Source organism: Haliotis rufescens, unplaced genomic scaffold (assembly GCF_023055435.1).
Source record: "Haliotis rufescens isolate VD_foot unplaced genomic scaffold, xgHalRufe1.0.p SCAF_18, whole genome shotgun sequence".
Taxonomy (NCBI): domain Eukaryota; kingdom Metazoa; phylum Mollusca; class Gastropoda; order Lepetellida; family Haliotidae; genus Haliotis; species Haliotis rufescens.
Genome location: NW_025963868.1, coordinates 27,005,335 through 27,018,942, shown reverse-complemented (window position 1 = coordinate 27,018,942; position 13,608 = coordinate 27,005,335). Strand labels below are relative to the sequence as shown.

The following is a 13,608-nucleotide window of genomic DNA, read 5'->3' as shown; positions in this document are numbered from 1 at the left end:
GAACACACGCGCAAGGAAAGCCATATTCCATATAACCAACTACAATAATGTCACTGACGTGAACTCAGAATCTAGGATCACATTTACAGGGAACATATCATCTTCTGGAACAGGATTGTTCAGATGTATCATCAGAGATGTCAAGTTTCAGGACGAAGGCCGGTATGAGTGTTATTCGCGGTCGCCGGATAACAGAGGATTCATAATTGATAATTGTGGACAGACACTTATCGTGATGGGTATGTATTAGGCAAATAGTATGGATACACCCTAAGTACATGTAACTTTGCTACTACATGCGATGTAAATGCATAAATATACCACACAAAATAGGTTTAAGAACACCCGTTTTTTCATATGGCTATATTTAATTTGTCTTGGCTGGTAGGTATAACAACTGTAATCATCCAATTGCGGGTGTTCTGTAACTATTTTACAAGTATTTAAATTGGTGTTTCAGTAAATGTGTAGTAGTTTGGAAAAGCAATTGAATTGTAAATGTTTTTATTTGACGCATTTATCTTTCAGCTGCGTCAAATGTTTATATTCGTTTTGGAAAAACAGCAACTCTGGCTTGGAATTTGCATGGATCTGGAAACAAAGACTTTTTTATCAGAAACGATTTTTGGAAGGAAACAGTGTTTCACATAACGAACTATAACGAATTCAACATTGCCAATGAGAAACTAAAATCAAGACTGGAATTCACGGGAAATATAACACCCTCAGGAACTGGTCTCTTCAGCTTTGTGCTCAGTAGCGCTGACGACCACGACTTTGGTCAGTACAGCTGCTACCTTGGTTCACCACAACGTCCAGGAACAAAGATTCCCAACTGTGGGCAACAGCTGGTTGTGATACGTAAGTAGTTCATTTACAGAAACACTATCCGGAATTTGAGTATGGTACCTAAGTCTACACAATGTATCAAAAGTCACAGACCAGGGCAGCTGTAACAAGGTATTAATGTTTCCAGAAAAAAAGCATGTAAAAAGGCATATAAATTCCACAGATATTTCGCCCTTTTCGCCAAATGTTTCGGCGGATAATCTAGACTGTTGTTTCTTTTGCATTGACAATGTATATTTACGTTGGTGATATCATCAAACCGATATCGGCATTGAACCCTATCATGACAGCATTTACAACACACTTACAGATGTATTTGATAAGCCACTCCATTTGCATATATGGTTATTTTTTTTCAACAGGAGTTCAAGAACCTTATATCGAGAGCCCGGAAAAGGTATCCTTTGGCGGTTCTGTTAATCTGACATGCAACTCCTTTCTGAAAAGTTACCCCAGTTGGAACCTGCCCATAAACTTTGTCTGGAGGAGGAACAGAACGAGTGTGGAGAATGGAGGCAGGCATCAGTTGGTGTCTGGTAGCAGGAGATGTAGAGGCGGGCGATACATGAACAGCACTCTGACTATCGGTGGCGTGACAAGGAAGGACAGAGCAGACAGATACACTTGTCAGACAGTGGTCGGGGATAATATACTCACAGACCTGAGTGTGGACTATGTCCTTAACGTAGAATGTATGTATTCACTACAAGTGTCACGGGAAACCTTCTATTTGTTAGACAGCCTGTTGTTACACAGCTTAAAAAACTTAAATTTCAAAATGGATGCACAACTAAGAAGCCAACTGTTACCTCAGATAAGTAATGGAACATCCCAGTTTGAGAATAACATAGCTCCATACAAGTATGTTCCTCTCTGAGACGTAGTATATTCTCCTTTGCATAAGCAAGCCATGCCGATAACACCGATGTTGTGGTTGGTTTAAGTGTTTAAGAACATGCCTTCTGTTGTAGCAATTTCAGTTGACCCGTCCCTCTTTGGGACTCATGTGTGTGAGAGTAGCTGCACACTCTTTTGGGAGCTTTTTTACTGATAAAAGTTCTGTTTTCGTTTTGATTAGATTTTGCTCTTTTCCCTCTGATTTTGAGAAAGTGATAGAAGTTCTTGGCTGTTCTTGAACTGGATAGTTATATTGTGTCTGCAAACTACTTAGATCCGCATCAATTTCTGGCAAGCTCTCTTCTCACCCTCAAATTAAGACAGACCCACAATAACTGTGGCTGTGTAGAATAACGGTATTACAGAAATACGGTGTAAAACACACCTAGCCTACTCATGTCATTGCAACTGTAGATATTGTTAATAGTAGAAAACTGACTATGTTGTAGATGTGCCTGAGTCTCCTCAGAACACGGAAGTGCACGAGGGAGACACTGTGTTGCTTTCCATGAGGACACCCCAACATCAGTCAAGAATATACCTGAAAGACCCTAATGATAGAAATGTGTTTGAAATGGACTCTGCTGAAGTCTACATATGGGAACCCTACTGGACCAGGATCAAGATCCTGAAAGTCATCACATCATCGAATGAAGGCGCTGTACAATTCCAACTCTCTGACGTCACATCAACTGATGCTGGGAGGTACCACTGTAGCCTAGAGGGTCATACAAGCTGTGACTGGGAACACACCCTTACCGTTTCCGGTAGGAAGGATATTTAATAATGTTTTTGTGAACGTAATTCCCATTGAAGTTAAATGCGTGTCATGAAGCTTGTCTTGCTCTCATGTTCATTTTTACACCCTTGCCAATTATGAGTAATGGTTATCTCACCTAATCGTCTTATGTCGTGGTGCGTTGTCGTCCGTTCATCCATCTTAATATATAATTTTGTAACAGTTAACCCCCGCCAAAATCACCCCTCATGATAATAATTTTGACATACATTAATTATTTTAGATGACACTACGACCAGACAAGATACACGACCTGTCAAAATATCTACCACAGGTAGTGTAACCAATTCCTGTCATTCAGTAATAAGCATTTTGCCATGACGTGTGTGGTGAGACAAAATATGTCATTATGATCCAACGCCAGGAAGTGGAAAGAGGAATATAGGAATGTGTGCTGTCCGCCCTTCCGCCACGTTTTTTTTTGGAGCATAACTCAAAATCCATTTAGTATTTCCTTATCAAACCTTGCACATATATCAGTAACAACATGAACTGCTGCCTTTTGTTATTTAGGAATTTTAGTAAAACATTATTTAAGTCCCATGTTACTTTTGTGGGCAGTGGCTTGAGTCTTGCACTATTGGTGGGAATATGAGTATTTCATGTTGGTTGTAGATGTAGGGACTTTCTGAATTAACTACCCTGTTCTGTTTGACATCAGCATTTCTTTTCGAAAACACCTGGTATCATCACTGTTTGGTTTGTTTGTTTGTTTTGTTTGTTCATTGGTTAACGCCGCACTCAGCAATAGTCCAGCTATATGACGGCAGTCTGTAAGTAATCGAGTCTGGACCAAGACAATCCAGTCATTGACATCATGAGCATCGATCCATACAATTGGGACCGATGACATGCATCAACCAAGTCAGCGAGCCTGACCCTCGATACCGTTAGTCGCCTCTTACGACACGCATAGTCACCTTTTACGGCAAGCATGGATTGCTGAAGACCAATTCTACCCCGGATCTTCAATGGTCCACTGTTTGGTAGTGATTATTAACACATGCTGATGATATAGTCGGAATCGTACAATCGAGATTTATTTATGAATATGGAAACGGTTTTGTCGAATTTATTTGCTGAATACATACAATTACAGCATTAAAGATAAAATAGATAATACAAAACAGGTAGTAATATCTGTGATCCATATATCATACACGCGATACTTGATTTACCTTAAAAAATTTTTTTGAAAATTTCAGATGATACTGTTACTGTTCAAACGTTCAAAACTGATGCAGTTTTCAACACTAGTATGAGAATCTGTTGTACATTCTAGTTTTTAATCATCGGCTTTCGTTAAAATCATTTGTAACAACCAACTAAACTGACTGTCTACATACCGTTTGCAATTGCTATCATATATGACAGTAACGGAAGTCTGCCTAAATGGAAAACGTCACCTTATTTCGCTCATTTTTTAAACTCCTTGTTGAAAGGTTGATGTTGTATTTATGTATTTATTATGATTCATATTGTCAGCAACTAGTATTGTCATAAGTATAGTTAGCTTGCATGTTATGTTACTCCAAATTGTCAATTTTGAGCAGATGATTGATAGCTGGGGCACCGTGCATCTTCATTAATTTTTGAGTGGGCAGGGTGGCCCACTCGTCTAAGGCGCCGCAATTCGCTGAGTTGCGTCCCTTTGGTACGCCAGAAACCTATGATTTTGGGTTCGAATCCCGGTTCGCCCCGATTATGTTTCTAGGTTTGTCAGCACCATACCCGTGCTCGTGGGTTTCACTGAAATGGTAAACGTCTAAGACCTGCATCACTTCGGGCTTTCCTCCCAGTTGAGCTGACACGCCGTGATATAAATCGAATACTATTAAAAGCGGCGTTAAACACAACTCACTCTCTCAATCACAGCTTTCTCACCGAGTTCCACCGAATGAGTTTCCTCCTACATTAAGCTGACACGCCGTGATATAACTGGAATAATGTTAAAAGCGGCGTAAAACCCAACTCACTCACTCTCTCATAAAATTATGCCTTTTTATTTGGCCACGAATAGACTATTGTACACATTATGAAGAAGACTTGTGTGGAACTAAGACTCCTTATTGAATGAGCATAATCAGTTACAGTTTTACAATAAAATATAATTTTACACGATAAGCAGATATTTATTAAGTGTTCTGTAGACTATGTTTGTGTTGCAGCTCTTTCAAATGTCGAAATAGCAAAAGATGAACTGTTGACTTCTACCATTCACTCAAACTTAGATACATCTACCACAGCAACATTTGTATCCGATGAATATACAGGTATGCTTAATTTGTTTAATAACGATCACTACTGTACTGTTGGCACGCCGTGGGGATCTGTGTTTGACTTGGTTGTCCCAGAAAACCTAAGGAGTGTCTGGTAGTCAGCCCCTGTGACTTCATTGATTACATGTAAGCGTACGGCGCGGGTCATTGCTCCTTCCGTCAGTGCCTGGTTTGTGTGGCCAAGACTCGATTACTTACCGGCAGCTGTGATATTGCTGTAATTTTGCTGACGCAACAAAAACAACAAGACATAGCTGAAGGTTATACATTGTATCATCCCAAATACAATATCTCATATTTGCTGTTTCTTAATCTCTTCGGTCTCATTTGCAATTATGATGAAACCTGAATACGTAATTTTAATATCCTCAAATGTTACTGTAATGATCCATTTCATATGCAAAACTAAATGTACGGTGTTGTATATATTTATTGTACATGCACATATTTGTTCTAGAAATACAAGGAGATAAACAGAACGTCACAGAAAATATTATCCCGACAGGGTTTGTGCAAGGAAATGTAACCATCATCACACAGACGGTCCACGCTTCATTCCCTCCTGACCCCAGCAAGAATGAAACAAGGAAAGGAACTTCTGTCATCACCATTGTCGGGTATTCGGCTTCGAGCTCAGTTGTCAGCATCATCGTCACAGCCATAATTTGTCTTGTGAGACGCAAACGACAGAAAGGTGAGGGACCAAAGCTTTAACAATTATAATTGAACAGGAAATCAATAAGCTCCACAATAAAACCTCTTGTGATTCTTTCAATAGGAACCTACATCATTCTCTTCCACTTGCCCCAAAACCCGTTGGGAGGGTAAGAATATAGCAACCAATGCTTGTAAGAGGCTACTTAGTGGATTGCGTGGTGAGGCTCAGTGATTTGATTGATTGCTTGTCATCGTGTCCTTCTGATCGATGTCTTTGACGCAGTGTCTGAATTTTCTGCATACTCGATTATGTAGACCGTCGTAATATGGCTGAAATTTTGCTGAGTAAGGCGTAAATCAACAAACAAACAACACCATAAAATCTGACTGTCCCAAAACCCTCAGCATGTACCGTGATTTACTGATATCACATCTGCAGAACACACTCACAAGTCAAGCGGGAAAAGTTACTTTTGTGAGAAATGTAAAGGCTATGATTTCAAAAAGAATAATTTTAAATCAAATATTATTATTTTATTTTGTTTTTTCAAACGTACCTTTATTCCGATAATTCAGCAGTTGTAATAAACATTCCACTAGAAGCTTGGCTGATCACTTATTGTCGATGGGCCATTGTTTATCTAAACTAAAATCAGTGTTTCAATTTCAGGGATCGGGAACAGAAGGTAAGCATTACCAACAAACTTAAACCGGCTATTTGATTCTTCATATCAATTGTTATTCAATGATGTATCAATGAAAATTGTGTGCTGATAAAAAAGGATCTGTTCTTGTCCACAGGCTTCAAGTATCGTATATCACTCCGATTTACGACAGGAATGAAGGATACGCCACTATTGACAATAGCTAAGAATCTGGGCACGATTAAAGTGAACATAGTGTAACCGGGTCGTTATTTTGCTTTTGTAAGTCTTGTGACCTCTCTGCTTCCTGGATTTATTTCCGACACCGCTCAGTTAAGTCCGGCGGTCGTCAGTGTCCAGTGTCATTACATTCTGTGTTAGGGAATGAGTTGCCCCCGATTATTTCATTCTCTTGTGATTTACTGGCACACTCATAATATGTATTGAATGGATGTATGTTATCTATTAATATGTTTGCTATCTTATTCTTGTGTTGAAAATGTCTTTGTAACTATGATTTTCAGACGTTCGGGGACTTTATATGTACACTCACATATTTCTCATTTATTTGTAATCATTTTGCCTCTTCAATTATTGTACCTAGCTCGTGGTATGCCCTTAATGATCCGCTGGATAGCTCATGTTCATCGCTTTAAATTTTATATTGATACTTACAACTTCAGTATAGATACAACTTCAGTATATGCTATTCGTGTTTTCCCTGTGTTTAGAAACACAGTTTGGCTAAGCGCCCTAGTCTGTTGTGTACCAGCTGTCAAGGAGAGATTGACCTCTCTGAGGGCCGCGCGTAGCATATTTATACTTCTGTCGGATCCTGTGTCTTGACTCCCCAGGTTTGTGGCTTAAGTGACATATTTTAGAGATAGGCCCTCTGTGTTAATTTCCCGTTATTGAACCCAGCCGAGATTACTCACTCAGTAGGGTGTCGAGTTAATTGACTCAGGGGATAATTGCTCGCAGCCGACTTAATTGGCTGTCTACGCATCTGGTCAGTATCTTGTTAAAGTGTTGCTTTAGCTACACTCATTTTATAGCTGTAATACTTTTGCTAAGCTAAGCCGCTTGTGTATTTGCTCTGATATAAATAATCAGTGATCTTTGTCAGTGTAGATTGGGTTTTTCTGATCTTTTATGGTCATCTATTAGTACAATTATCTCATTAATAAACCTGTGAACCTGTTACCACGTTTTCATTATTACTTTATTCTTGTTTAATAACAGCCCTAATCAGCTCACAGAGGAACTGAAAACATCCGATCCGTTTAGATATATTTGGAAACACGCTCGCCATCATTAGCTGAAATTGGCTTTTATTGACGTTCAGTCTTTCATTGGACTGATCGTAACTACATATCTTCATATGTTTTGACGGTAGGTAAGACTTTATGAATGGGTAATACGAAAAATACTACGCCCGCCGGGAAAAAATAATGACTATATTTTATGCTGTTTAGTGATGATGTCGCTAAGGTGCACAAACCAGACAAGCAAACCGTGTATGTTATGTTACGAGACATATGTGATGACTACACAACCGTAAGTTCTTGAATGAACACAATTGGTCATAAAACAGACGTATAAGTTGCATGTATGTGTAGAGACAGTGCTCCTGTTTAGTCGTAACAGGCTTATTCATGAGCCGGATATTTGTAATGACTCCAAAGAAAGAAATATCCATGTCATACCGATTGAAGAAAGTCCATGTCATAAGGACTTGTTATGTAGGATGAACAATAGATATCCACAGAAATGTATGGCGCAGGACATTTCAGTTTAAACACAGTTCTAACTTCCTGCATGATGGTCTGGAGATAAAGTTCATGGCAAATACCACACAATACTTTTCCCATACATTTCAATGGTCACTGACATACATACATTGAGAAAATACAAAAATTATCCAGGTTATTTCCTCCTTATCTTAAGAAAACAACATTTCAGTTTGTAATTTCTTGAGGAAACTTAAGCATTGAACGTGTTGTTAGATCGCAAGGACAAACTAATATTTTGGACGGTTCATTAAATTTATTGCATTGAAACAAGCTGTTGTTTTCACAAATGTCTTTGTGTGTGGTGTTAGCTGTATTGTGTGTTGGACGATGTGTTGGATGGCTGCAAGCCTATACCATATGGAAACTACACACAAGGACATAAGCCACTCACCAGCCCTCATTATGTATACTCCTTGTGCTCCGATACTTTCCTTGTATATGAGAAGCTCGTTCACAAAGATTTTCTTTATGTATGATTCATGATTATGTAAACGACATGTAGCAATGTAACCCTGCAAGATGAATATTTATAAAATGTGTTTCTCTATGTTTGGCATACACAAGGTAAAGTTTCTACTTTGTCAGTACTACGTTTTTGACAAATCTATATTTACAGGGGTGTCCAGTTTTGCACATTTCGTAATGGCCCATCAGCCCTACTGCTTTATGTCAACGTGTAATAACAATTTTCCAAATAAATTAAAACTTTACCCGCAATCATATTCCAGGATATAAAGAATGGGGGCACAAATGTAATGTAATGACATTTACATGCTTAGCAGTTTTCTCTTCTTATTCCTCTAACGGAGCAGGGTGTGAGTGAGTGAGTGAGTATGGTTTTACGCCGTTTTTAGCAATATTCCAGCAATATCACAGCGGGGGAAACCAGAAACGGGCTTCACATATTGTACCCATGTCGGGAATCGAACCCGGGTCTTCAAGGTGACCAGTGAGTGAGTGAGTATGGTTTTACGCCGCTTTTAGCAATTTTCCAGCAATATCACAGCGGGGGACACCAGAAATGGTCTTCACATATTGTACCCATTACGGGAATCGAACCTGGGTCGGCGTGACGAGCAAACGCTTTAACCACAAGCTACCCGACCGCCCCGGAGCAGGGTGTGATCAAGTCGACTGAATTGGTAAAGCTGATTCTTCCAATTCCTTGTTGTAGTCATCCGTCGTAGCCTTCAGAACCTCGGAGAAGGAAAGCATGAAATATGCCCGTGAAAAGCTGGTTATATATGTAAACATATTATTTCCTGTTGACTTGATAAAGAGCTCTCTTTTAAAATAAATGCTGTGCCTAGATATTCTACTTCGTCATTATTTTACAATGACAATCGCTTCCTCTTCATCACCAGGAATACAAAATATGGAGAGAATGGACATGGAAGCAAATAAATGAGTATTTCAGTTACGTGTGAGCTTCGTATCATAGTTAAGCCTGAATTGATATGGCTCGGACGAATACCTATTTGGTTAAAAAATAAATAAATAAGGAACAAGGTACTTGAATAATATTTAATTTGTTATTTAACTTTAAAATGTTCAAACTTTCGTTTTCACTTGACAGTAGTAGAGCTCCCACTTGAATAATTAAATTCAATTAATACTTACAACTTCAGTATAGATACAACTTCAGTATATGCTATTCGTGTTTTCCCTGTGTTTAGAAACACAGTTTGGCTAAGCGCCCTAGTCTGTTGTGTACCAGCTGTCCAGGAGAGATTGACCTCTCTGAGGGCCGCGCGTAGCATATTTATACTTCTGTCGGATCCTGTGTCTTGACTCCCCAGGTTTGTGGCTTAAGTGACATATTTTAGGGATAGGCCCTCTGTGTTTATTTCCCGTTATTGAACCCAGCCGAGATTACTCACTCAGTAGGGTGTCGAGTTAATTGACTCAGGGGATAATTGGTCGCAGCCGACTTAATTGGCTGTCTACGCATCTGGTCAGTATCTTGTCAAAGTGTTGCTTTAGCTACACTCATTTTATAGCTGTAATACTTTTGCTAAGCTAAGCCGCTCTATTTGCTTGTGTATTTGCTCTGATATAAATAATCAGTGATCTTTGTCAGTGTAGATTTGGTTTTTCTGATCTTTTATGGTCATACTAAAAAAACACGTTTTCAAACTCATATAACACGTTTTCATATTCATATAACAAGCTTTCATACTCACCCAACAAGTTTTCATACGCACATAAGACGCTTTCATTCTCACATAACACGCTTTCATACTCATGTAGCAAGCTTTCAAACTCATATAACAAGCTTTGATACTCACCTAACAAGCTTTTATACGCACAAAAGACGCTTTGATACTCACATAACACGCTTTCATACTCATGTAGCAAGCTTTCAAACTCATATAACAAGCTTTCATACTCATATAACAAGCTTTCATACTCATATAAAACGCTTTCGTACTTATATATCAAACTTTCATACAAAAAAACACGTTTTCATACTCATATAACACGCTTTCATACTCATATAACAAGCTTTCATACTCATGTAACAAGCTTTCATACTCATGTAACAAGCTTTGATACTTACATAACACGCTTTCATACTCATAAAACGCGCTTACAAACTGATATAAGAAGCTTTCATACTCATGTAACAAGCTTTCATACTCATGTAACAAGCTTTCATACTCCTATAACAATCTTTCATACTCCTATAACAATCTTCCATGCTGATACAGCAAGCTTTCATACTCATATAACAAGCTTTCATACTCACATAACAAGCTTTCATCCTCATATAACGAGCTTTCATACTCATATAACACGCTTTTATACTCACATAACAATCTTTCATACTCATAAAACAATCTTTCATACTCCTATACGAAGCTTTCATACTCACACAGCAAGCTTTATTACTCACATTACACGCATTCATACTCATATAACACGCTTTCATACTCATATAACAAGCTTTCATACTCATATAATAATCTTTCATGCTCCTATAACAAGCTTTCACTCTCAAATAACAAGCTTTCATACTCACACAACAAGCTTTCATACGCACATTACACGCATTCATGCTCATATTACAAGCTTTCATACTCATATAAGAAGCTTTCATACTCATATAAGACGCTTTCATACTCACATAACAAGCTTTCATATTCACATATAAACATCTTTCATACTCATATAACAAGCTTCAATGCTCATACAGCAAGCTTTCATACTCATATAAGATGCTTTCATACTCACATAACAAGTTTCATACTCATATAACAATCTTTCATAGTCATAGAACACGCTTTCATACTAAAAAAAACATGCTTTCATAATGATAGAACAAGCTTTCATACTCATGTAACAAACTTTCATATTTATATACTATGCTTTCATAACCATATAACACGCTTTCATACTCAATAAAACATGCTTTCATACTTATATAACAAGTTTTCATACTCATGTAACAAGCTTTCTTACTTATATAACACTCTTTCATACTCATAAAACATGCTTTCATACTGATATAAGAAGCTTTGATACTCATGTAACAAGCTTTTATATTTACATACTATGCTTTCATACTCATATAACAAGCTTTCAGTCTCATATAACAAGCTTTCATACTCATATAACAAGCTACCATGCTCATACAGCAAGCTTTCATGCTCCTACAACAAGCTTTCATACTTACACAACAAGCTTTAATACTCACATTACACGCATTCATGCTGATATAACAAGCTTTAATACTCATATAATAAGCTTTCATACTCATATAACAAGCTTTCATACTCATATAACACGCTTTCATACTCACAAAACAATCTTTCATACTCATAAAAAAAATCTTTCATAATCCTACAACAAGCATTCATACTTACAGAACAAGCTTTTAATACTCATATTACAGGCATTCATACTCTTATAACAAGATTTAATACTCATATAACAAGCTTTCATGGCCATATAACACGCTTTCATACTCACAAAACAAGCTTTTATACTCATATTACAATACTTTATACTCCTACAACAAGCTTCCATGCACCTACAACAAGCTTTCATATTCACACAACAAGCTTTAATACTCATATAATAATCTTTCATGCTCCTACAACAACTTTCACTCTCAAATAACAAGCTTTCATACACACGAAACAAGCTTTCATACTCATAAAACAAGCTTTCATACCCATATAACACGATTTCAGATCCATATAACACGCTTTCATACCCATATAACAAGCTTTCATACTCATATAACAAGCTTTAATACCCATAAAGCAAGCTTTCATACTCATGTAACAGGCTTTCATACGCATACATCACGCTTTCATACTCATGTAACACGTGTCATACCAATATAACACGCTTTTATACTCATATAACAAGCTTTCATACTCATGTAACAAGCTTTCATACTTACATAACACTCTTTCATACTCATAAAACACGCTTTCATACTGATATAAGAAGCTTTGATACTCATGTAACAAGCTTTTATATTCACATTCTACGCTTTCATACTCATATAACAAGCTTTCAGTCTCATATAACAAGCTTTCATACTCATATAACAAGCTACCATGCGCATACAGGAAGCTTTCATGCTCCTACAACAAGCTTTCATACTTACACAACAAGCTTTAATACTCACATTACACGCATTCATGCTGATATAACAAGCTTTAATACTCATATAACAAGCTTTCATACTCATATAACAAACTTTCATACTCATATAACACGCTTTCATACTCACATAACAAGCTTTAATACCCATAAAACAATCTTTCATACTCATGTAACACGCTTTCATACGCATACATTACGCTATCATTCTCACGTAACACGTGTCATACCCATATAACACGCTTTAATACTCATATAACTCGCTTTCATACTCATATAACAAGCTTTCATACTCATGTAACACGTTTTCATACCCATATAACAAGCTTTCATACTCATATAACAAGCTTTCATACTCACATAACAATCTTTCATACTCATAAAAAAATCTTTCATAATCCTACAACAAGCATTCATACTTACAGAACAAGCTTTTAATACTCATATTACAGGCATTCATACTCTTATAACAAGATTTAATACTCATATAACAAGCTTTCATGGCCATATAACACGCTTTCATACTCACAAAACAAGCTTTTATACTCATATTACAATATTTTATACTCCTACAACAAGCTTTCATGCACCTACAACAAGCTTTGATATTCACACAACAAGCTTTAATACTCATATAATAATCTTTCATGCTCCTACAACAACTTTCACTCTCAAATAACAAGCTTTCAGACTCACGAAACAAGCTTTCATACTCATATAACAAGCTTTCATACCCATATAACACGCTTTCAGATCCATATAACACGCTTTCATACCCATATAACAAGCTTTCATACTCATATAACAAGCTTTAATACCCATAAAGCAAGTTTTCATACTCATGTAACAGGCTTTCATACGCATACATCACGCTTTCATACTCATGTAACACGTGTCATACCAATATAACATGCTTTCATACTCACAAAACAAGCTTTTATACTCATATTACAATATTTTATACTCCTACAACAAGCTTTCATGCACCTACAACAAGCTTTCATATTCACACAACAATCTTTCATACTCATAAAAAAATCTTTCATAATCCTACAACAAGCATTCATACTTAC

The 13,608-nt window shown here is 37.2% G+C and overlaps 1 protein-coding gene and 1 long non-coding RNA gene across 2 annotated transcripts; both read left to right on the top strand.

Moving 5' to 3' along the window:
• The first annotated feature begins 235 nt into the window (after positions 1–235).
• On the top strand, positions 236–2,530 carry LOC125381444. Its single transcript, XM_048397985.1, has 4 exons — positions 236–239; positions 529–861; positions 1,212–1,541; positions 2,196–2,530. The coding sequence occupies exons 1-4, from the start codon at positions 236–238 to the stop codon at positions 2,528–2,530; spliced, it is 1,002 nt and encodes a 333-aa protein (XP_048253942.1).
• A 2,193-nt stretch (positions 2,531–4,723) lies between these two features.
• LOC124120345 lies at positions 4,724–6,509 on the top strand. Its single transcript, XR_006858810.2, has 4 exons — positions 4,724–4,818; positions 5,282–5,518; positions 6,152–6,167; positions 6,283–6,509. It is a non-coding gene; the product is annotated as an uncharacterized LOC124120345 (long non-coding RNA).
• Positions 6,510–13,608: the final 7,099 nt, after the last annotated feature.